Here is a 24,312-nt window from a genome sequence, read left to right as displayed (position 1 = left end):
GACCGATCTGTCGATTATGGTTCTCAAACCCGAATAAGCTCCATTTCATACCTGATTTCGGTGAAATTTGAAACAGGTAGTTGTACTAGGCCTCGAACTGAACATAGTCCAGAGTGGGCCAAACTTGGATATATATATATATCCTTTTTCGCTGAAAATTAGAGCAATAAGTTGGACAAAATTTCCCGTTGTTCGAACCAAATTTGCTTCAGATCGGACCATACTTTGGTATTAATCTGGAACAAGGAGTTGAACTAGGCCACTCGATATCCGAACCGTGTATGGTCCATATCAGACTATATTTGGATATAGCTGCCATATGTATCGATTGTGGGATCTTAATCCATAAAATCCTCATTAATGTTGTTGTAGCAGTGTGTTATACACTGAGGCAGCAGCCCTTGCCGATGAAGATCTCCATCGGGTCAATCCGGTACATACGTTTATTTCATACCTGATTTCATTTATAAACTGATTTATTTCCTTGAAGTTTTAAACTGTGACTTGTATAAACTTCTCGGTACCTGAACCGAATTTGATCCAAATCGATCCATACTTGGACATTAATTAAGATATAGTTGGTTTAAAATAAAATAAGATAATAAATACATATATCCATGGTGGTGGGTAACCAATGCGTTTTACTTATTTTTATACCCTCCACCATAGGATAGGGGTATACTAATTTCGTCATTCTGTTTGTAACTCCTCGAAATATTCGTCTAAGACCCCATAAAGTATATATGTTCTTGATCGTCATGACATTTTAAGTCGAACTAGCGAAGTCCGTCCGTCTGTCTGTCGAAATCACGCTAACTTTCGAACGAGTAAAGCTAGCTAATTTTGCACCAATACTACTCATTAGTGTAGTACGGATGGGATTGTAAATGGGCCATATCGGTCCATTTTTTGATATAGCTGCCATATAAACCAATCTTGGATCTTGTCTTCTTAAGCCACTTGAGGGCGCAATTCTTATCCGATTTGACTGAAATTGTTTTAGCATGGGATGTTTCTTTATAATTTCCAAGAACTGTGCTAAGTATGGTCCAAATCGGTCTTTCATATAAACCGATCTGGTGTCTTGATTTATTGAGGCTCGAGAGGGCGCAATTCTTATCCGATTTTGCTAAAATTTTGTTTTGTTATGACTTCCAATAACTGTGCTAAGAATGGTCCATGTTTTGATATAGCTGCCATATAAACTGATCTTGAATCATGACTTCTTGAGCCTCTAGAGTGCGCAATTCTCTTCCAATTTAGATGAAATTCAGCATGACGTGTTTTGTTACGATTGTCAACAACTGTTCCACGGATTCAGACGGATTCTCTGTGCAAAATTTCGGTCAAACCAAATAGTAATTGTGCCCTCTTGACGCGTAGGAAGGTCTGATTATAATTTCACCCAAATTTGATAAGAATTTGCGTCCTCTAGGCGCTCAAGAAGTACAATCGGGAGATCGGTTTATATGGGGGCTATGAACGATTATGGACCGATTGAGAGTTTACTATACAAAAATGTTGGAGATCATAAAAAACCGGTTTGCAATATTTCAGCCAATTTGGATAAGAATTGCTCCGTCTAGAGGCTCAAGAAATCAATTTAGGAGATCCGTTTATATGAGAGCTCAAGAATAAATATAATCGGAGTTGAATATTGCTTGATGTTGTAAACGTAATGACAAAATTAATATATCACTTCATAGGGGACGGTATGAATAAGAAGAAAATTTAAAAATAAGTAGTTAATTTAAAAGCAAAGGAGCGGGAGCAGCGAAAAAAAATTGCCGGAGCGGAGCGTAAAAATTTTTGCCGTAGCGGTGTTGTTTCTGCACCTTTCACGATCCATCGCACTTCCTGTAAGGCGGTAATATCTGCCTTGCACTTCTCCAATATATCCGCCAGTGCTTATACTACACGTTCTCTATAAAGAGTACGGACATTCCAGGTGCACATTCGCAGATCATGGTCCTTTTTCGTTTGTGTCAACGTTAGGGGAGTCCAGTTTTAATATTCTTTTGTTTCTCATGATTAATCCTTATGATTTTCCCGGGGCAGGTTGTTGCTCCATCGCCCCAACCGCACAGGGTATATGGGATCTCATGTATCCCTCGAGCCACTTGCTTCAAGATCCGACGTCTGCAACCAGCCGACCCTAACCTGCGAACAGACGATGATGTTGGTCATTGGTTATTTGAAGATGCCAATAACTCACCTTGTCATCTCGAGAATCATTGGGACTCAGCATTTAAGTAAAAGTCAGTGCCACCTGGCCCACTAAGACTTATCTCTCGAAATCGCTGGCTGCCAGCGGCCGCATTTGCAACTACTACGCATAAATACGAAGTTTTCCACTATGTGCAACATGTGGACCCACCCAGTAGCTTTCAGCTAAGCTTCCGTGATTGCGATAAACACCAAACAAGTCAGAGCTCAAAGTTTCAGCATGTGTGGTGCTCACAGTCATCCCGTGTCCGCCGGAATACGATTTAATCTGGAGACAAGATGTTTCAGTATTTGACTAACCCTATAGGCACAGCAAAACCCATGTCTCGTATCATGACAGCTACAATACAATGCATCACCTTTCAGTTTCGTTGTGGCGCCTTTGCTAAACCATCACACTAACCATAGGGCGGTAATTTCGACCTTAAACTCTTCTAGTGCATCCGCCGGTTCGTATACTGCACCTTCTGAGTTTGCACATTCTCGATGCAGATTCGCAAATCATGGCCATTAATCGTTTGGAGGAGCCGTCATAGGAAGAAAGTAAAGAATTATTTTTTTCTAGCAGGAACATTCCCATTCTCTCTGAACAGATACAGAATGTTTAACTATGAGCCCCACACAAGTTGTTTAAGGAATCCTAACATAGATCCAAACACTTACCTTTCCTTTCGTGGACTATAGAGCCGATTTCGGCAGCCCTTTAAGTTATATCGCTGCGAAATTGATTCGACTTTGCATGATGAAGCTTGCTGACACACGTTTCTGGGTTCAAATAGGAAAGAACCACTTCGAACCGTAGAAAACCAGAATATACGAGGAACACATGCCACTCTCCTATGCCGAAGGTATCGATATGGGTCTGTCATCGGAAGCTATGATTTAAGTTCAAAGTTTCAATCTCGGAAAGCCCTTTAAATCAGGACAAACAGCGAATGTTGGAAACTATAACTTGAAGAAAGTCACAAATTTTACGTATTGAACCTCACCTGCGCACGCCTATGGTCCGTTATTGAAGAGAACCCGAACCCTAGTTCTATTCTGTTTACCAGAAGCGTCTACATCATCAGTTGGTGCCGTTGTTGCGCAACCGATGCATGGAGTGGGTGTATTTCTGATCGTGCTCTGGACACACGTTGTTGCAAGGTGTTGTGCGAACATGGACAGCAATGGGTCACAAGCGTCGTCGCCTTCGGCGTCCTCGTCGTCGGACTATATGACCGTGCAACAATATACGGAGCAGAAACACCCCAGCCGCAATATTGACAGGAAGTGTATCATTCTTGCAATTGAATTGCAAAAGTCTTCAAGGCAAGATCGACAAAATAGTAGATTTTATGAGTCGGAAGAACATTTTGGTTGCAGCGATTCAGGAAACAAAGCTGACCAACACCTGCAGCTTGCACAGTTCTTACGGATACAATGTGCTACGTTAGAATCGCAAACGGAGTGGAGGTGGGGCATTGGTGTTCGTGATACAACTTTCCGTGCAGTATAGACCCATCTCGCCTTCTTTTACAGGCCCGACATTAGTGGCTACTGCCTGGTCATAATCGTCTGGTTCTAGGACACTTTAATGCGCATCACGTTTCAGGGCATTCTCCTCTATATAACGACCAGCGGGCATAGCTTTGGCGGAGCAATTTAAAGGTTCTACGTTTTGCACGACGAATGAGGATACCTCTACTAGGAATACAAAGAGGTGCAGCAGCTCGCCAGACATTTCCGTTGAATCCACTGAGTAAAATATCCTGGCAAGCGGTCATTTATTTGGGATCAGACCACTCCCCATAATACTCACCATCGACCTATCACTCGACTTCATAACCTTTGAGCACCGGACGTTTCAATCCCATTTCATCCGGTTGTACGCACCAGATGGAACCCTCATCGGCAAGGGATGCCGCCTTAGTGTACATGTTCGTCTTCTTTTGTATCCATGATACAAAGCTGTCCAACACCTGCAACTTGCACAGTTATCACGCATACAATGTGCTACGTAAGGATCGCTCAAGGAATGGAGTGGAGGATTGGCCTTCGTGATACACCATTCCGTGCAATATAGACCCATCTTGCCTGCGCTTGGAACATGTGTGCATGGGGATTGCAGTCAAGTCCGGTTCTGCCGAGATAGAGCTATATAAAGTGTACAAACCACCGGTTGGTAGCAGAGTCCCGATTAATGGCCAAGCTTACAACCCCGACATAAGTGGCTTACTATCTGCCCATAATCGTCTGCGGGCATAGCTTTGGCGGAGCAGTTTGAAGGTTCCACGTTTTGCACGATGAACGAGGGTGCCTCCACTAGGAATACAAATAGGTGCAGCCTCTGAGTAAAGTATCCTGGCAAGCCGTCATTTCTTTGGGATCAGACCACCCCCCATAATACTCACCATCGACCTATCACTCGACTTCATAACCTCTGAGCATCGGACGTTTATCAATCAAGAAGGGCAATTGGGTCGGCTTCATAGAGTACACCAATCTCCGCTTTTTTCAGCGTCATAATGCTGACGACATTTGTGAGGTACTATGCCTTGTGAAAACTTCTCCCCAATGAGGTGTCCCACTGACTCGGCTATAGAAAGGACCCCCTTATTATTGAATCGGGCAGCACCCATGAGCACCCATGCTCATGGGCAAACTTAAAAATGCACCTGATGCTAAACGCAAATGCAAATTTTGCCCATGAACATTCCACTAAGGAACAGGGGCAAACTTCTCACATATCAATGAGTGCAGTGCGATTTAAGTTTTAAGCTCAATGATAAGGGGGCTCCTTTTTAGAGCCGAGTCTGAACGGCGAGCCGCAGTGCGACACCTCTTTGGAGAGAAGTTTTACATGGCATAGTACCTCACAAATGTTGCCAGCATTAGGAGGGGAAACAACCGTGAAAGTTTTTTCTGATGGTCTCGCCAGGATTCCGACCCAGGCGTTCAGCGTCATATGTTTAACACAAGAGGAAGATAAAAACTGTGATGGAGAAAGATAATTTCAGTATCAGAAAATGGAGGAGTACAGTAGATAGAGGTGCTTGAAAATCTATTCTGAGTTCAACTTTTTAATCGAACGCGCTGTGACAACTTAGAAAATAAGTAAAGAAGCTATTCCAGGTGACCCTTGGGAAGATCAGTGTCCACGGTTGAGATCACTTACGTCACCTTCTCTTTGTTCCACTTTTGAGAGCACAGAAGGCAAAGATTTATTCCGATTTTGAGGAAATTCTATGAGGTCCACCAGATCACCAAGGCCAACTATTGTACATGCTTTCCAATAGAGACCCCTTTAAGACTAACTCCTCTGAATTTAAGATGGAAAACCGCTAACTACCAGTGAGCATTTAACATTTCAATATAAAAAATAGTTTATTTTACTATAATTTACTATTTTCATATATAATAAATGTACATAAAATACATGTTGGTAGTAATACAATGCGTATAAATAGTTTATAAATACATGAACCCATAAAAAAGGTTGAACAACTTATTTCAAATACAAACGTACATACACAATTAGAAAAAAAATAAGCGCAAAAATGCAATGGAAAGTTTTGAATAAATCTAGAGAGCGACTAGAATTTGGCCCCAGATTTCCAGTTAGAATTATAAATCGGTAGTATCGTGTTTGGCATTGCGCGACGGACGCACATCAGCAATGTAGGTGAAGAGGTCTTCGGGAAAATTGCATTGGTCGACTTCACGACCCAAGGCAAAGTAGCGCTGACGCAATAGGTGGGCCACAGCTTTGGGTTGTCGATTGCGGGTGAAGATGCCCTTCTTATTGCCACCAACACGGGTCACAGCTATAAAGAAGAAATGGTGATTTGTAAACATAAATTGGATGTTTTGGGGCCAACTAGCTTTTACTCACTTTGAGCTGTTTTAAAGTCGGCAAAATTCCAAACAAATTCTCCTATGAACCAAGACTCCTTGCGCAGCGTATCAAATGCTCTGAAGTGACGGGAGAACAACTCTGTTTGGTATTCCTCCGACCAGACATATGAGGGCAACTAAAAAATGGAGAGATTTTCGATTAGCAAGATTTTGATGCACAACATTCTGGTTGTTGAAATACCAGATGTAAGCCCTCAACAGTGTCGGCGCCATATTCTGACATTATGACGGGCTTGTTGTGCTTTTTAAACCAGGTGGTTGCCTCATCTATGACACGCTTTGTTATCATATCCAAACGCCCGGAATTACTGTACCAACCATTATAGCGATTAAAACTAATTATGTCTAAGTATTTGGCCTTTAAATGAAAAAAAAAAAAAACACACAAAGTTGAGACGTTAGGATTTTTTTTTGCGATTTTTGTTTTGCAAACTTACAGCTTTATCATCTGATGACGGCACGGCTATGGCAGCTGTAACCGGCCGGGAAGGATCCAGTTCTCTGGTATAGTTTGCTACATATCTAGAAGATTTTAAAGAGTTTATTCCATTGTTTGTTGTCTCTTTTATACATTAGTCTACTCACTGAAAATAGGAGCCTGCATTTAGTTGGTTAGTCCGAGGCTCATTGGCAATGGACCACATGACAACACTGGGATGATTGCGATCTCTGTGGATTAATTGCTCCATGGATGATTTGTGCTTATCCAATAATTCCTGCTTGAAATTTCTGCAATAAAATTTGGCGCAATGAGAATATATTCAAAAATATTTTTTTATACCCACCACCGAAGGATGGGGGTATATTCATTTTGTCATTCCGTTTGCAACACATCGAAATATCCATTTCCGACCCTATAAAGTGTATATATTCTTGATCAGCATAAAAATCTCAGACGATCTAGCCATGTCCGTCCGTCTGTCAGTTGAAATCACGATACAATCTTTAAAAATAGATATTTTGAACCGAAACTTTGCACAGATTCTTTTTTATTGCCCATAAGCAGGTTAAGTTCGAAAATGGGCTATATCGCACTATATCTTGATATAGCCCCCATATAAACCGATCCGCCGATTTAGGGTCTTAGGTCCATAAAAGCCACATTTATTATCCGATTTTGCTGAAATTTGGGACAGTGAGTTGTGTGAGGCCATTCGATATCCTTCTTTAATTCGGTCCAGATTTGGATATAGCTGCCATATAGAACAATCCGCCGATTTAGGGTCTTAGGCCCATAAAAGCCATATTTTTTATCCGATTTTGCTGAAATTTGGGACAGTGAGTTGTGTTAGGTCCTTCGACACTTGTACAATTTGGCCCAGATTGGTACAGATTTGAATACAGCTGCCATATAGACCGATCTCTCGATTTAAGGTTTTGGGGCCATAAAAGGCGCATTTATTGTCCGATTTCGCCGAAATTGGGGACAGTGATTTGTGTTAGGGTCTTCGACATTTTTCTGCAACTTAGCCTAAATCGGCCTTTATTTGGATATAGCTGCCATATAGACCGATATCTCGACTTAAAATCTTGGCCCCACAAAAGGCGCATTTATAATCTGACTTCACTGAAATATGATACAATGAGTTATGTTAGGCTTTTCGACATCCTTGTCGTATATGGTTCAGATCGGTTTATTTTAAGATATAGCTACTAAAAATGTCTACATTTTGTTATACACAATTGAACAATGAGTTGTACTTATTAGAATTTGGTCCAAATCGGACCATATTTCGATATAGCTGCTATAGAGCATAAGGTATGCATTTTTCACCGGATTTCGACGAAAGGTGGTTTACATATATATCCGAGGTGGTGGGTATCCAAAGTTCGTCCCGGCCGAACTTGACGCCTTTTACTTGTTTTGCTTCAAAATCTATTATCTACAAAAAGTAATCGTGAAAAAATATATATTTTTACTGTGAAACACGATCTTTCGCTTCGCTGGCGTTTCGTTTCTCTGGCGTTTTGTTTCTCTCACTCTTTCGCCTCCATGCGCATGTGCTTTGTCCTTGTATCAAAATACTTCCTTTCTTACTTTAGTTTTACTCTCTCTCTTATTTCATCTCTATCTAGGAGGATCACAAAGGGTCTCAGAGCTACGGTTGCCAGGCGCGTGTCCTTTAACTGAACCTACCCATTGTTGAAACAACTGTAAAATCAACTACGAACAGTCAGCAGGCAGTAGTTGCCATTATTAGCAGACTTTTTCTATGAGTGCAAAACTGTCAATGATAACTTTTTTTTTTAAATAACTCAAAAATAAACTTATAAAATTACTGTAAATCTTCACAGAACAGATGGTGAGTGCTCAAGATCGGCCGAGCCAAACTTAGGTTAGGTTGAAAAGAGGGTGCGGATAGTGATAAGTCTTCAATCAACCTCATTATTCCAAGATTCTGGTATCTCCAATATGAGTCCCATCGTATCCTGTGGAAAATGCGTTTTATCAAAAGACTCAACATATTATCTGTTGTCTCTGATCTCACTCCCATGTCGTCTACTAACGTTTCAGTTAGGACATGGGTTTTTGAGAGAAACTTTTTCATATCTTAGCGGCGTCTTAACGCTTTATACCTGTTGGCAGAAAAGCTTCCAGGTGGCACGTTTTACCACTCTGATCATCCTTGATTCCTTGAGCCGTTGTAATACAAATCTAAATAAACATTCCCCTTTTTACGACGTGCTCTATTATAAAGTCTGCGGATCTCTTTCCAAAATATCGCGAATCTCCCCGGTCATCCAGGATTTTTCTTAGGCTGATTTCCATTCTCGAAGAGGACAGTAATACTGTGGACATTGTCGTCAATGTCTTCTATGCTTGGACAATTTAAATTATCTTAACCAAGTCTTCTTTTAAGTAGTCTTCCGAATTTTGTCCGGTTGGTTTTCACCTTATTACGAAAGCTTATCGGATTCGGCGCTGGTTGATCTATTCTAAGCCTAATGCAGCGAGGCGCAGAGAAGGAGTGTTTCATGAAGACCCTCCAATCCTGAAACTCATCGATTAGATTTTTCGAACATATAGTCATATCTTAAACCTCCTCCCTAATCCTATTAACAAAGGTAGCAGTGTTACCAATATTGAGTGTTATTAGGTCGTTAGTATTCAGGAATTCTGCCAGGGCTTAGCCCCGCTTAACAATATTGGTACTACCCCACGATATGTGGTGAGAGTTCGCATCGCACCCTATTAGTAGCTCATTTCCTGTCTTTTTTGCCTTCCTCACCAGGCGATGCAGCTCCGAAGTGTGTGGCGGTATCGAAGAGTCGAAAGGCAGAGAAAGTAATGGCAGATATGTTCCACTGTCACTGTTACATCCGACGTTAACAACTCTGGGGAAAATGTATAATTAAAATGTTTATGACAATGTTTATAAGGCAGGTCCTCGGCCAAGTATCAATGTTAGCATAGAATAATTGGTAGTTGAAATGGTTCAGTCCAGAAACTTTGTTCCAGGTTGTCCATGGGTCCCGAATTAAGGCATTATGACTCTTGGTCATGATATTTTCTCCCTCAGAGCGTGTGTAGCTGCCTCACTCTGGCGAAGCTTTATCTGGATGACCTCAATCATTGGTCCTCCAGGAATTGGGCTTATTGGGAGCTGGTGATGGTCTCATCATCAGCATCTGGGTTCGAATCCTGGCGAGACCATCAGAAAAATTTTCAGCTGTGGTTTTCCCTCCAAATGCCGGCAACATTTGTGAGGTACTATGCCATGTAAAATTTCTCTCCAAAGAAGTGTCGCACAGCGGCAACCCGTTCGGACTCGGCTATAAAAAGGAGACCCCTTATCATTGAGCTTAAACTTGAACCGGACTGCACTCATTGATATGTAAGAAGTTTGCCCCTGTTCCTTAGTGGAATATTCATGGGCAAAATTTGCAATTTACTATTTGTGAGGAAGATTTACATGGCAGCCACTCACTTCTTTCAAATTTTGAAATAACTTACTCTGTATCAACACTGGGGCATTCGTCAATGATCATAATGCCATTTTCATCTGCAAACTGCATCGATTCCTCGGAATATGGATAATGGGAAGTCCGATAAGCATTAGCCCCAATCCATTTTAGAAGATTGAAATCACGTGTCATTAAGGCCAGATCCAAACCTTTACCACGAATCTGCAAAAGAATCAATTCAATTATCAACACTTTTTTTGGAGTTTTAAATTCGGGAGTAACTTACATCTGAATCTTCATGGCGACCAAAGCCTCGGAAATATACCGGTTTGCTGTTGATCGTAAACGAGGTATTATTCCAGCTTAATGTTCTAATACCCACTTTTATGCGATAAACATCGTGAAGCACATTATTGACTCCATGTAAAAAGACTTCCATTTGATAGAGATAACCCGGTTCGGGATGCATTAGATATGGCCACCAGGGCATAACCTTTTGTACCTCTAGGACACCCTTAAGGTCGCTATTTGACGTTTCATTGGCTACAATTTTACCTTCCTTGTTGCGTAGCTGAATGCGCACATATAAGTTGTTCTCGGCTTCGTTGGCAGCCGTACCATTGGTCTTTACTTTGTAATACACCAAACCAACTAGAAAGAAGAGAATCATAGACAAATGAGAATATGAGAGGCGGCTATGCTAACCTATGGCTACATAGAATATAATAACTTATTTTTTCATTACCTACACCCTATAGTAGATGTAAGTCCAAGTTAGTGTGATTGCGAAAAGTAGGGACAGCGGCTAGTCAGACAAACAAAGGATTCTAAAGCGCTTAAAGTGAGAGCGAGATCGATGATTTATACGAATTTTGTATAGCACATACACTGCAAAATTAATTTCCGTTATGAAAATGTAAAACTTGTAGTGATTTTTCACAAGGAAGCAAAGTCAAACTCTCGTCGTGCGGAATAAGGAACAGTAAGCCAACTCATTTAAAAAATTTAGAAAATTCATATTAAGCTGTTAATCAAAGTGAGTAAAAAGCGGTTATTTGTGTGAAGAAATGTTAAAACAAGAGTTTAGATCAAACATTTTATTTTGATTGAAGTTTTTCAACTCGTAACCTAGGCAGATCGACACACTATGGTCCTGTTACAAGAAACAAGTAAAAAGGCGTTAAGTTTGGCCGGGCCAAATTTTGGATACCCATCACCTCGGGTGTATATGTAAACCACCTTTCGTCAAAATTCGGTGAAAAATTCATACCTTATGCCCTATAGCACCTATATCGAAATATGTTCCGATTTCCGATTCCGAACCATATACGACACGGATGTCGAAAAACCTAACTTAAGTCACTGTGTCAAATTTCAGCGAAATCGGACAATAAATGCGCCTTTTATGGCCCCAAAACCTTAAATCGAGAGATCGGTTTATATGGCAGCTATATCCAAATCTGGACCGATCAAATTGAAGAAGAATGTCGAAGATCCTAACACAACTCACTGTCCCAAATTTCGGCGACATCGTATAATAAATGCGCCTTTTAAGTGCCATAAACCCTAAATCGAGAGATTGGTCTATAAGGTAGCTATATCCAAATTTGGACCAATCTGTGCCATATTGCAGAAGGATGTCGAGGGGCTTAACTTAACTCACCGTCCCAAATTTCGGCGACATCGGACAATAGATGCGCCTTTTACTGGCCCAAAACCTTAAATCGAGAGATCGGTCTATATCGCAGATATATACAAATCTGGACCGATCTTGGCCAAATTGAAGAAGAATGTCGAAGGGCCTAACACAACTCACTGTCCCAAAATTTTGGCAAAATTTCGTAATAAATGCGCCTTTTGTGGCCGTAAACTTTAAATCGAGAGTTCGGTCTATATGGCAGCCATATCCAAATCCGGACCGATCTGGGCCAAATTGAAGAAGGATGTCGATAGGTCCGACACAACTCACTTTCCTAAATTTCAGCAAGATCGGATAATAAATGTGGCTTTTATAGGCCTAAGACCCTAAATCGGCAGATCGGTCTATATGGGGGCTATATCAAGATATAGTCCAATATAGCCCATCTTCGAACTTAACGTACTTATAGAAAAAAAAAAGAATCTGTGCAAAGTTTCAACTCAATATTCCTATTTTTATACCCTCCATTACTCGAAATATTCGTCTGAGACCCTATAAAGTATATATATTCTTGATCGTCGTGACATTTTATGTCGATCTAGCCATGTCCGTCCGTCTGTCCGTCCGTCCGTCTGTCTGCCGAAAGCACGCTAACTTCCGAAGGAGTAAAGCTAGCCACTTGAAATTTTGCACAAATACTTCTTATTAGTATAGGTCGGTTGGTATTGTAAATGGGCCATATCGGTCCATGTTTTGATATAGCTGCCATATAAACCGATCTTGTGTCTTGACTTCTTGAGCCTCTAGAGTGCGCAATTCTTATCCGATTGGAATAAAATTTTGCACGACGTGTTTTGTTACGATATCCAACAACTGTGCCAAGTATGGTTCAAATCGGTCCATAACCTGATATAGCTGTCATATAAACCGATCTTGGGTCTTGACTTCTTCAGCCTCTAGAGGGCGCAATTCTTATCCGATTTGAATGAATTTTGGCACGTCGTGTTTTGTTATGATATCCAACAATGGGCCAAGTATGGTCCAAATCGGTTCATAACCTGATATAGCTGCCATACAAACCGATCTGGGATCTTGACTTCTTGAGCCTCTAGAGGTCGCAATTATTATCCGATTTGCCTGAAATTTCGTACGACGGATTAACTCATGACCATCAACATACGTGTTTATTATGGTCTGAATCGGTCTATAGCCCGATACAGCTCCCATATAAATCGATCTCTCTGTTTTACTTCTTGAGCCCCCAAAGGGCGCAATTCTTATTCGAATTGGCTGACATTTTACACAGGACTCCAACATATAATTTAATTGTGGTCCAAACCGGACCATATCTTGATATGGCTCTAATAGCAGAGCAAATCTTTTCTTTTATCCATTTTTTGCCTAAGAAGAGATGTCGGGAAAAGAACTCGACAAATGCGATCCATGGTGGAGGGTATATAAGATTCGGCCCGGCCGAACTTAGCACGGTTTTACTTGTTAAAGATTGTAGCGTGATTCCAACAGACGGACGGACATGGCTAGATCGTCTTAGATTTTTACGTTGATCAAGAATATATATACTTTATAGGGTCGGAAATGGATATTTCGATGTGTTGCAAACGGACCAACAAAATTAATATACCCCCATCCTTCGTTTGGGCGTTTGGCAACGCTATCAGCATCATTACAATGATTTATGGTCCGACACAACGATTTTGTTAGGTAAGTTTTAAGTGACAGTTTGCCATTAGACTTACTTAGACGTTTTCGTTCATTGTGATACCACAGGAACAGAAAAAGGAAGATGCCTTCTAGTTCCTACCGTTGAACCATCCAGATCGCTTTAAAAAGCCCAATAACTTGCGAATGTTAACATCCGCTAAATCAGACAGGTTATCAAAGAAATGATAACCTAAAGTGGAACTTTTTCTAACTGTTAGTGCGGGACACACACACAGAAGGTGTTCTATAGTCTATTCTTCCTCAATGTCCCTACAGCTTCTTCAAAAGTCGTTACTGGCAACCTTCAGTCTGTCAGCATGTTTTCCGATTAGACAGTGATCTGTCATGACGGGCACAATGACTGAGACGCCAGTTCTAGCCAATGACAGCAAAGCAGTAGACCTCTTAAAGACTAGATTATCATTCGTTGACCTTCGACCTGGTCCTGAAAACTTAGCTTACATGTCGCTAGAGGCATGTTCACAGATTCCAGTGTCCCTGGAATGTGTAGGGTAGTTCCTAGTTTCACAAGCTCATCCGCTTTACAATTCCCTGGGACATCTCTGTGGCCCGGCACCCAGAACAGGTGGATTTTGAACAGTTCAGCCATCTCGTTGAGAGATCTGCGACAGTCGAGGGCGGTTTTTGTGTTCAGAAATACGTTCTACAGGGATTTAATGGCTGTCTGAGAAGATATTTACGCCAATCGTCGTAATGACATTATATCTTAGCCATTCCACCACTTCCTTAATTGCAAGGATCTCTGCTTGATACACACTGCAGTGGTTTAGAGTACACCCCAAAGCCCACCTGGTCGTTTAGTTTGGAACCATCCGTATAGAAGTTTGTGTACGGATATCTTGTATCTCCTGCTAAATAGAGCTACTTCTGTCTTGCACGGATTTATACCCAGATCACTTTCGGTATCCCACTTTGCTGTTGCACGAGGAGCTTCCCGAAGCATATCTTTTAGAGTGCTGGGAATCTTTTTCCTAACCGCAATTGCCACGTCATCAGCATACGCGACCACTTTTACGCATTTTTCTTCCAGAGACAATAATATATTGTTAATGGCTATATTCCAAAGTAGAGGTATTCCTCTACTGACCCAAACTTTTAGATCCACAGATCCCAAGCCTGCCATAATGCATCTTTTAGTAAGTAAGTTATTAATAAACTTTCTTACGGTAGAGTTGATGCCTAGAAACTCCAACTCGTTCATGATTGACGTCGGTTTTACATTATTGAAAGCACATTCAATGTCAAGAAATACTACCATTGTACATTCCTTCCGACTAGGTCGTGAAGGGCTGTTTCAGTGGATTTGCCTTTACTATATGCATGCTGTTGCCGCCACAGGCCAGGGGATCTTTGTCCTAAGATATGTTTCTGTCAACTTTCCAAAAGTCTTCAGCATAAAGGATGACAGACTAATAGGACGAAAATCTTTCGCCTTTGTGTGGTAGGGTTTTCCTGCTTTCGGAATGAAAATGACCTTTGTTTACATTGAGGTGTTTTAGTTCGCCAGCAATAGCCGGTAGAGATTTTCCAGCCAAATATAACATAATCACACAATTATGTTTAAACACCATCACGAATTAAGGCCAAAATAGAATGAGCGCGATGCGCATTGTTTTTGAGTGTCGAGTGTCAAAAATACAACTCTGCACACAAATCCCACAAAAGCAAGGTGGTAAAGTGAAAAAGCTTTGCAATTTGATGCTTGAAAATGAACGTTATTCAGTGCTGCCACATGTAGATAGTGTTTTTAGTCGTCAAAGTTAAAAAATGTTTATCTTTTGCGTGTTGATTATTTGAAATTTGTTGGCAGAGTTGCATTTTTCAACACAACGCTCCTCAACGCGCCTATTCTGTTTTAGCCTTAACTTTTTATATTAAGTCGGAATACTGTTGATGGCTGTAATGTAGTTTGACAGATATTCCAATGTGAACTTGGCAACGATATCAGCAAAAACTGTCTGCTGTAATACGATATCGTTAAAAATAATTGTAGAAATTAAAAAAATATCCGCTATATACACCTCAAATTAAAATAAATCTTAACAAATGTATGTTTTTTATGTATGTATGACATTTTTCAACTTTTTATCATCTAAAAACAGAGGAAAATATTTTCTGTTTTAGCAAAAAAAGACCGTCCAATTTTCAGCAGACTTTCAGCTGTTACAGCAAATATTTTAGCTGATTTCAATTCCCAATCTCTATTAGTGTAAGATTAAGTTTTAGTTACAGTCGTTGAGTAAACTCCTCTCTAATTCCTTAAAATAGAAAAAAATAGTTAAAAACATTTGCTAAAACATACCATTATTATCCTTTGAGAGGTCGGTGGTTATTTCCATCTCCTCAATGTATGTTAAGGGTGTTGTATATAAATGCACAGATCGGTGGATGCCAGCGTAATTGAAGAAATCAAATGAATAAGTTTGTACTATAGCTACGCCATTATCTCTGGACACTTCGGTAATTTTACCCTGAGGCACAGTGGTTTGTATTAAGGCATTATCACACATGACTGTGATACGATTCTCTTCGCCAAATTTCAGAAAATTCGTAATCTCAGCCTCGAAAGGCAAATGACCCATTTCATGCCGCACAACCATTTCACCATTGATATACTGTAAAACAAAATTAATTAAGCGTACAAAAATCAGAAAACAAGTCAAAGTTGTAACAATACTTACAACAAATGCCTCATAATGAACACTGCCAAAACGCAGCCAAACTCTTTGCTTATCCGCCCAAGAGCGGGGTACAAAAAACTTTCGATCATACCACACAGTCCCCACATGATCCCTCAGCTCATTTTCAGTGGTAATGTCATTGTAACTGGCCGGCACCGGCATCGGAATGGTTTCCTGCACACGGCTCAGGTCATCTGCGAACCATCTGTCGCGAACACCTTGCGTGGGATTGGTGGGATCCGATTTGACGAAATTCCACAAGCCGTCAAGGGAGCGAACCTCGCGCGTCTCCGATTCTCTTGGATATAGCATACCGACGGAGGGTTTAATCTCTTTATTTAATATTACCAGTGCTATGGCATAGTGTATGCAAAAGCCAATAACGCCCATGGCAATTAGTGATAATGCTGCAAAAAATAGAATAGGTAGTAATTAGTAGTTGCTTGCGCTCATTAATACTTCTGGTTGAAATTCGGAATTATATATTGGCAAAATACTTTTATTATTAGAACCAAGGCATGGATCATAGGTAAGCATATTTTCTAGTTTTAGATTTGTCCACGAAATTTCCATTAAGGAACAGTAGACAGATTATTTTTAATGCCATTCGGTAATAATTATATGCCGAACGAAGGAGATTATAAGAAAAGACATAAAAGAAAAAGTTTTAATTCATAGGGTTCGAAGTGTTCAAATGACGACGAGAATGGTATTAAAACAATCACGGTATGGTACTACATAACAAAGGTTTGGTATTAAAAGCAATACCTGTTTGATAATGAAACCATCTAAGAGATATAAATTGAGCTATATCTAATTATGAACCGATGTTGATGACATTTTATGCTCATATCAAGATGTCAAATAAAATATTTCAAGCTAAATTGTGTAAAGGGTCAAAAATAAGGCTATTATTGGAGGCCACCGTAGCGCAGAGGTTAGCATGTCCGCCTATGACGCTGAACGCCAGGGTTCGAATCCTGGCGAGACCATCAGAAAAAATGTCATCGGTGGTTTTCCCCTCCTAATGCTGGCAACATTTGTGAGGTACTATGCCATGTAAAACTTCCCTCCAAAGAGGTGTCGCACTGCGGCACGCCGTTCGGACTCGGCTATAGAAAGGAGGCCCCTTATCATTGAGCTTAAACTTGAATCGGACTGCACTCATTGATATGTGAGAAGTTTGCCCCTGTTCCATAGTGGAATGTTCATGGGCAAAATTTGCATTTGCATATCTAAATCTTGACCGATATAAACAAAATTCTGCACACATATTGGGATGTCATGCTAAATTTTGTTAACATCGAACCAAAATTGTGGCTACTACAGCCATAAAAGGGCATAACTGATAAAAACAACATATTTATGGGACCTATATCTAAATGTGGAGCGATATTTTCTAATTGAAATAAAGTTCGTCCATGGGTCAAAAAACTGACGTGCAAAATTTGATGACAATCGGAACACAAAAGAGACCGGTTCTTTTATTACAAAAAAAAAATTGAACAGGGACATAGCTAAATGGAATTAGGAAGCAATTCTAAGCCGATCGCTATACTTTACAATGGATTTAGAACTTCGTTTTTTTTGGCGATGCAACTAAATGTACAAAAGCTATAATACTCTTAAACACAGTGATAGACTCAGAGAAATTTGTTAGTAAAATCATCAAAACAATTTTGCTCTAACTACAAAAAATCTGCTGAAGATGGGAGTAGTAATTTTTTGCTAAACCAGCAAACCTTTTCTGCAGATTACAACGTTTTCGTCCATTGTGATACCACAGGTACAGAAGAAGGATAATGCCTTCTAATTCCTACTGTTGAACCACCCAACATATGTTCACATTCCTTAAATCAGACAAGTTTTCAAAGAAATGAGAACCCAAAGTGAAACCTCTTATGACTGCCTGTGCGGGACACACACACAGCTGATGTTCTATAGTCTCTTCTTCCTGGACATCCTCACAGCTTCGGCAAAAGTCGTTACTGGTAATCTTCAGTCTGTCAGCATGTTTTCCGATCATACACAGAACTGTCATGATAGACATTATGGCTGAGACGTCTGTTCTAGCCAGCGACAGTAAAGCGATAGACCTCTTCAAGGCTAGATTATAATTTTGGAATTTCCACAACCTCCCCTTTTTGACCATTTATTATTCTTTCCCCTTAGGGTCTCATCCTGAAAACTTAGCTTACATGTCTCTAAAGGCATACCCACAAATTCCCCTGGAATGTTTAAGGTAGTTCCTAGTCTCGCAAGCTCGTCCGCTTTACAATTTCCTGGGGTACCTTTGTGGTCCGGCACCCAGAACAAGTGAATTTTGAACTGTTCAGCCATCCCGTTGAGAGATCTGCGACAGTCGAGGGCGATTTTTGAAATCAGAAATACGTTCTCCAGGGTGTTAGTATCTGCCTGGCTGTCTGAGAAGATATTTATGCCAGTCGTCGTTATGACATTATATGTTAGCCATTCCACCACGTCTTTTATTCTGCTTGATATACACTGCAGTGGTCGGATAGCCTTCTCGATATAACTAGCCCAATTGCTTCGGAGTACACCCCAAAGCCCATCTGGTTTTCTAGTTTGAAACCATCCATATCCATAGAAGCTTACGTAACTCCTATTACCAGGAATATTGTAGATCCAATGGTTTCCATCAGGAATAGTGGTACAGTACTTTTTTCAAGAAGCGGCTTAGGCAATGTGAAATCCATACTGCCTGCCATATCGATCATTGTATCAAGGATTACACTGTGTCCCTAGGCGCCGCATGACCAAAGGCAAATTTCCCTTAGGGTTACAGCAGTGGTCGCAGCAATTTGTCTAACTGCGATATCCAGAGGGATTAGGTGTAGCATTAAATTCAGTGCATCAGATGGTGTCATCCTCAGTGCGGCTGTTATGCACAAACAAGCAATCCATTGGATTCGGCTGAATATTGAACTCAATGGACTTTTGAGGCGCTGTCCACCAGACCACAACACCATATATCATCATAGGTCTGACAACTGCAGTATATACCCAGCGCATGGCACGCGGTTTAAACCCCTTACTTTTGCCAATTGCTCTCTTGCATGTGTATAGGGAAAGAGTGGCCTTTCTTGCCCTTTCCAAAATGTTGGATTTGAAGTTCAATTTCCTGTCCAGCAAAACTCCCATGTATTTTGCGCTTTCTGTAAATGGAACATTCTCTCCTCGCGAGGAAACAGATGCCACTGAAGGTAACTTGTATCTCCTGCTGAAAAGAACTTCTTCTATCTTGCACGGATTTACACCTAGACCACTTTCGGTAGCCCACTTCGCTGTTGCACGTAGAGCTTCCTGAAGAATATTTCTTGGAGTGCTGGGAAATTTTCCTTTAACCGCAATTGCCACGTCATCAACATACCCGACCACTTTTACACCTTTTTCTTCCAGAGACATTAATATATTGTTAATGGCTATATTCATCTTTTAAGATCCATAGATCCCAAGCCTCCCAACATAGTGTTGATGCCTAAAAACTCCAGCTCCTTCATGATTGACGTCGGTTTTGCATTATTGAAAGCACCTTCAATGTCAAGAAATGCCATCATTGTATATTCCTTGACAGCGAGAAGACACTCTATGTAGGCTACAAGGTCGTGAAGGGCTGTTCCAGTGGACTTTCCCTTACTATATACATGCTGTTGACGAGACCGGGAGCTGTCAGATATTACCTTTTTATCAGAAAATGTCAGCGTAAGAATATGTGACCGAGAAGTGTTATGTTGGTTTCAGCCGTGGAGAGGATGCTTCAAATTTACCTCGGCTGAACAGAATATAAGGCGGGTTGGGATAAATTTCGGTATAAATTCTGCACGAATATCTCCTCTAGACCTGAAAAGGTAGTGGAAACTGTGGAGGACATAGACATATTGGTCAAGCGGACCACGAAGGTCCTGAATGACTCGCTTAAGTCAGAGAAAGGCTTAGAACAAATCCTGGGTGGCAGCTACGTGCAGGGTTTATCTAGGCCTCTGGTCTAAGGAAGATCCGTTTCTGGAAATCTATTGCGGTAGGATATATTTAGAAGTCAGAGAATGTATAAAATATGTCTATTGAAGAAACACTAGAACTACTCGTTGTTACACATTTCCCCCAGGGAAACTCTCTAACGGACAACGTGGCGCCAGAAGAGTATGTCTCTAATATGCAATCGTAGGAGGTTATTGGGGAAATTGTATCTGAGTCGAAAATCCTTTGGGCGATAGAGAGTTTTGACTCTTGTAAACCTCCAGATGCTGATGATGCATCAAAGGTTGAATAACAAGCTGTACCAGATAGATTCGCTCCATAACTTTGAGAGATATACTCTGCTTGTACTGGCATGTCCTATATTACTGTACGATGAAGAGACACAAAGTTCATTTTCATTCCAAAAGCAGTAAAACCATAGCCGTCGATGGCATAAGATTTTCATCCTATTTGTCTGTCATCCTTTTTGTTGAATGCTCTAGAGAGGTTGATAGAAAAATATCGGAAGTCAAAAATCCCTAGAGATCGTCTATCTCGAAAACAGCATGCATATAGTAAAAGCATATCCAAAGCATATCAATTGATTGTGCAACACAGCCCCATTGAAGATGACACCATCTGATGCACAGAATTTATCGCTACACCTCTGGACATTGTGGATAGACACACTTCTGTGACGATTGCTGTGTGACTGTGTGGCTAAGTGAGCTTTCTCGTGCGGCGGCTACGGACACATCCGGGCACTGTGGATTATACATTGCCTGAGCGGCTTTTTGTTAAAAAGTACTTTACCATTATTCCTGATAGAACCGATGGGGACTACAATATTACTGGTAATAGAAGCTATATAGACTTTTATACGGATGGGTTCAAACTAGACGACACGATCTGCTTTGGGGAGTACTCTGAAAAACTAGAACTGGTCATATGAAGAAGATTACCCGACCAATGTAGTGTGTGTCAAGCGGAGATCCTTGCAATAAAATAAGTGCTGGAATGACTAAGATAACAACGATTGGCATACATATCTTTTCGGACATGCTCCAGTGAGCTATCAAATCTCTGGAGAACTTATATCAGAATTTAAGAACCGCCCTCTCAACGAGATGGCTGAACAGTTCAAAATTTACACCCCGAGAAAAGTTGATACTAAACGTGCACATTTTAGAACCATACGGTAATGATAGTAAAGCAGCACCGTATGATACAAAAACAATACCGGATGGCATGGATGAAACATAAAACGATAAGAACCGCTTGGTACTAGGCTTATTACCGAACTGGTATTGGTTTTAATACCTATCTCTTATTGGATTAAGCACCAGACCGTTATTGGTTATAGTACCAAGCCTTTATTGATTATTTAACCCCCTAATGAACCCATTGAAAATAATTTAAATCTAATTTTATTTCGATTATTTATGTTAATAATTATTACAAAAAGTAATGTTACACCGTGACCAACCTCAATTCTTTGTATTCAGCAATTGATTCCATATCCATTGATTACCAGAAGTGGTTTTGATATGAATACACCAACCCGCATCGTTTTTCACACAAGAGAAGTCTATCATGTTTTTGACGTAGAATGGCCTTGGAATTTGTACCATTTTCACGGCTTTCGAGTATTTGAGCAGATTTTTACGCACTCAAATTGTATTAAAACATTTTATTAATTTGATTAACAAATATTTAATAATGGCGTCAACATTTTAAGTACAAAGCTCAACAATAATTCTGCGTGACGACAAGAATACAAATGTAACGCCATCAATTCTTAATAGACTCCTTTGTCAGGTATTTAATTGATACCAAATGGTATTAAAAATCTTTGCCTATTTTGGGTATCGGGCCACAGGGATGTCCCAGGGAATTGTTGAGCAGACGAGCTTACGAGACTAGGAACTAATTTACTCATTCCAGGGGAACTGGAATACTCATTCCAGAGTAACTGGAATTACAGCGAAATGTAAGCTAGCTCTTCAGTATTCGGCCCGAAGGGCAACAAAAGACAGATGGTCCCAAAGGTTGGCTTGTGAACACCCCAAAATTATGTGGCCTAATCTAGCCTTGAAGGGGTCTTTCGCTCTGCCGTCGCTGGCTAGAACAGATGTCTCAGTCATTGTGTGCGTCAAAACAGGTAACTGTCTGATCGCAAAACATGCTGTCAGACTGAAGTTTGCAAGTAACGACTTCTGCAGAACCTGTGAGGACGTCGAGGGAGATGAGCCTATAGAACATTTGCTGTGTGTTTCCGGTACTGACAGGGAAATGGAGTGACACTTTAGGTTCTCATTTCTTTTAGAACTTGTCTGAATTATCGGATGTGAACATCCGCAAGGCTTTTTAAAGCGACCTGGATGGTTCAACGGTAGGCCACTTAAACCTTGCCTAACCTCACTCTCGCAAGGATTAATTGCTTTTAAATGCTCTTTGCCATTTTGTCCAAAATCCGTCATGGGAAAGGCTTTGGGCAAAATTGTTAGGAAATCAAATCATAAAAGCTCCGGCATAGCCAATGCTATTCGTTTTTCCTAGTCATCTTTTATTTTAAAAAAATGCTTAATACTACATTTCCTATTAACATTCCATTAAGGAACAGGGCATACTATTACTATCAGTTTAATGTGATTTAAATTAATAAAATAACAAAGTCTCTAAAAATGAAAATCGGGAAATATATTTCGATTTCAAAGAATATTTTTTGCCGGTGGCGATGAAACAAAATTTGAAGAAATGTCCAAAATCACACTATTTTTTTACCCCACACCACCACTGTAGTACAGGGTATTATAACTTTGTGCATTTGTTTGCAACGCTAAGAAGAAGAGCTAGACCCATTGATAAGTATACCGATCGACTCAGAATCATTTTCTGATTCGATTTAGCTATGTCCGTCTGTCTGTCAATGTAGTCTTGTGATCAAATGTACAGGTCGCATTTATAGTTCGATTGTCATGAAAATTTGCACAAGTCTTTTTTTTGACCCAAGGACGAACGCTATTGATTTTGAACAATACAAGATTTAACATGAGGTGCTTTATTTGACGTCTTCATATGTTTGCAAAATTTCATAAAAATCGCTTCAGATTTAGATATAGCTCCCATACATAACTTTAATCCGATATTGAATTTTATGGCTACAGCAACCACAATTTTGGTCGGGTCTTTACAAAATTTTGGACGAAGTGTTTTCTTTGAAGTTTCAATACGACTGCAAAATTTCATTAAAATCGGTTCAAATTTAGAAATAGTACCCATATATACCTTTTATCCGATATGGAGTTTTAAGGCTGTAGCAGCCACAATTTTAGTCCAATATTTATCAAATTTGGCACGGGGTGCTTTATTTGACGTCTTCATATGTGTGCAAAATTTCATGAAAATCGGTTCAGATTTAGATATAAAACTCGCATACATATCCATCATCCGCTTTGGACTTCAAAGACACACAAAGTAGGCACAATTTTGGCCGGATTTCTACAAAATTTAGCGTAAGTTCTTTTATGTAAAGTCCCAATGCGGAGCAAAATTTCATATAAATCGGTCTAGATAAAAGACATAGCTCCCATATATATCCGATATGGTCTTTTAAGGCTGTAGAAGCCACTATTTTAGTACGATCTTAAAAAGTTGTAGTACGAGGTGTTTTATTTGACGTCTTAATACGTGTGCAAAATTTCATAAAATTCGATTTAAATTTAGATATAGGTCTCCGATATATCTTTCATCCGAAATAGACTTTAGCCTGTAGAAACCACAATTTTCGTCTGATTTTGTATGAAACGTTTTATTTGCCGTTCCTATACGTGCGCAAAATTTCATTAAAATCGGTCCTGATTTAGATATACCTCCAATGTATATATTTTATCCGATATCGACTTTTCAGGCAGTAAAAGCCACAATTTTGGTCACATCTCTACAATATAGGGCGTAAGATGTTCAATTTGACGCCCCAGTATGTGTCATCAAAATTGCCACAGTTTTCGATATAACTCCCATTATAATCTTTTATCCGATATGGCCTTTTCAGGATGTGGAAATCCATATTTTGTTGTCCTATCGTAGGAAAATCTTACAAGGTTCTATTTGATATTTCAATAGGTATCCAAATTAGAGTCTGACTAGATTTCGAGATAAGTTCTACATATAACAAGTAAGAGCGTGCTTAGTTCGGCCGGGCCGAATCTTATAGACCCTCCACCATGGATCGCATTTGTG

The 24,312-nt window shown here is 40.1% G+C and overlaps 1 protein-coding gene across 6 annotated transcripts in view; it reads right to left on the bottom strand.

Moving 5' to 3' along the window:
• Nucleotides 1-5,566: 5,566 nt before the first annotated feature.
• Nucleotides 5,567-24,312, bottom strand: part of LOC106090641 (beta-glucuronidase) — a 108,497-nt gene continuing 89,751 nt past the window's right edge. For 5 of the 6 annotated variants that reach the window (XM_059370270.1, XM_059370272.1, XM_059370273.1 and 2 more), the window contains 9 exons: nucleotides 16,093-16,499; nucleotides 15,714-16,026; nucleotides 10,316-10,680; nucleotides 10,079-10,251; nucleotides 6,709-6,852; nucleotides 6,561-6,645; nucleotides 6,305-6,481; nucleotides 6,101-6,239; nucleotides 5,567-6,032 (listed from right to left, as the gene is read on the bottom strand). In XM_059370270.1, coding sequence (XP_059226253.1) covers nucleotides 5,833-6,032; nucleotides 6,101-6,239; nucleotides 6,305-6,481; nucleotides 6,561-6,645; nucleotides 6,709-6,852; nucleotides 10,079-10,251; nucleotides 10,316-10,680; nucleotides 15,714-16,026; nucleotides 16,093-16,499 — 2,003 coding nt within the window. In that variant the 3' untranslated portion in view covers nucleotides 5,567-5,832. The remainder of the gene's footprint in view (nucleotides 6,033-6,100; nucleotides 6,240-6,304; nucleotides 6,482-6,560; nucleotides 6,646-6,708; nucleotides 6,853-10,078; nucleotides 10,252-10,315; nucleotides 10,681-15,713; nucleotides 16,027-16,092; nucleotides 16,500-24,312) is intronic. The other variant, XM_059370275.1, reaches the window with a different exon arrangement.

This window comes from Stomoxys calcitrans, chromosome 5, assembly GCF_963082655.1.
Source record: "Stomoxys calcitrans chromosome 5, idStoCalc2.1, whole genome shotgun sequence".
NCBI classification, from domain to species: domain Eukaryota; kingdom Metazoa; phylum Arthropoda; class Insecta; order Diptera; family Muscidae; genus Stomoxys; species Stomoxys calcitrans.
The sequence above is the reverse complement of the archived record's forward strand: the minus strand, read 5'-3'. Positions and strand labels throughout refer to the sequence as shown.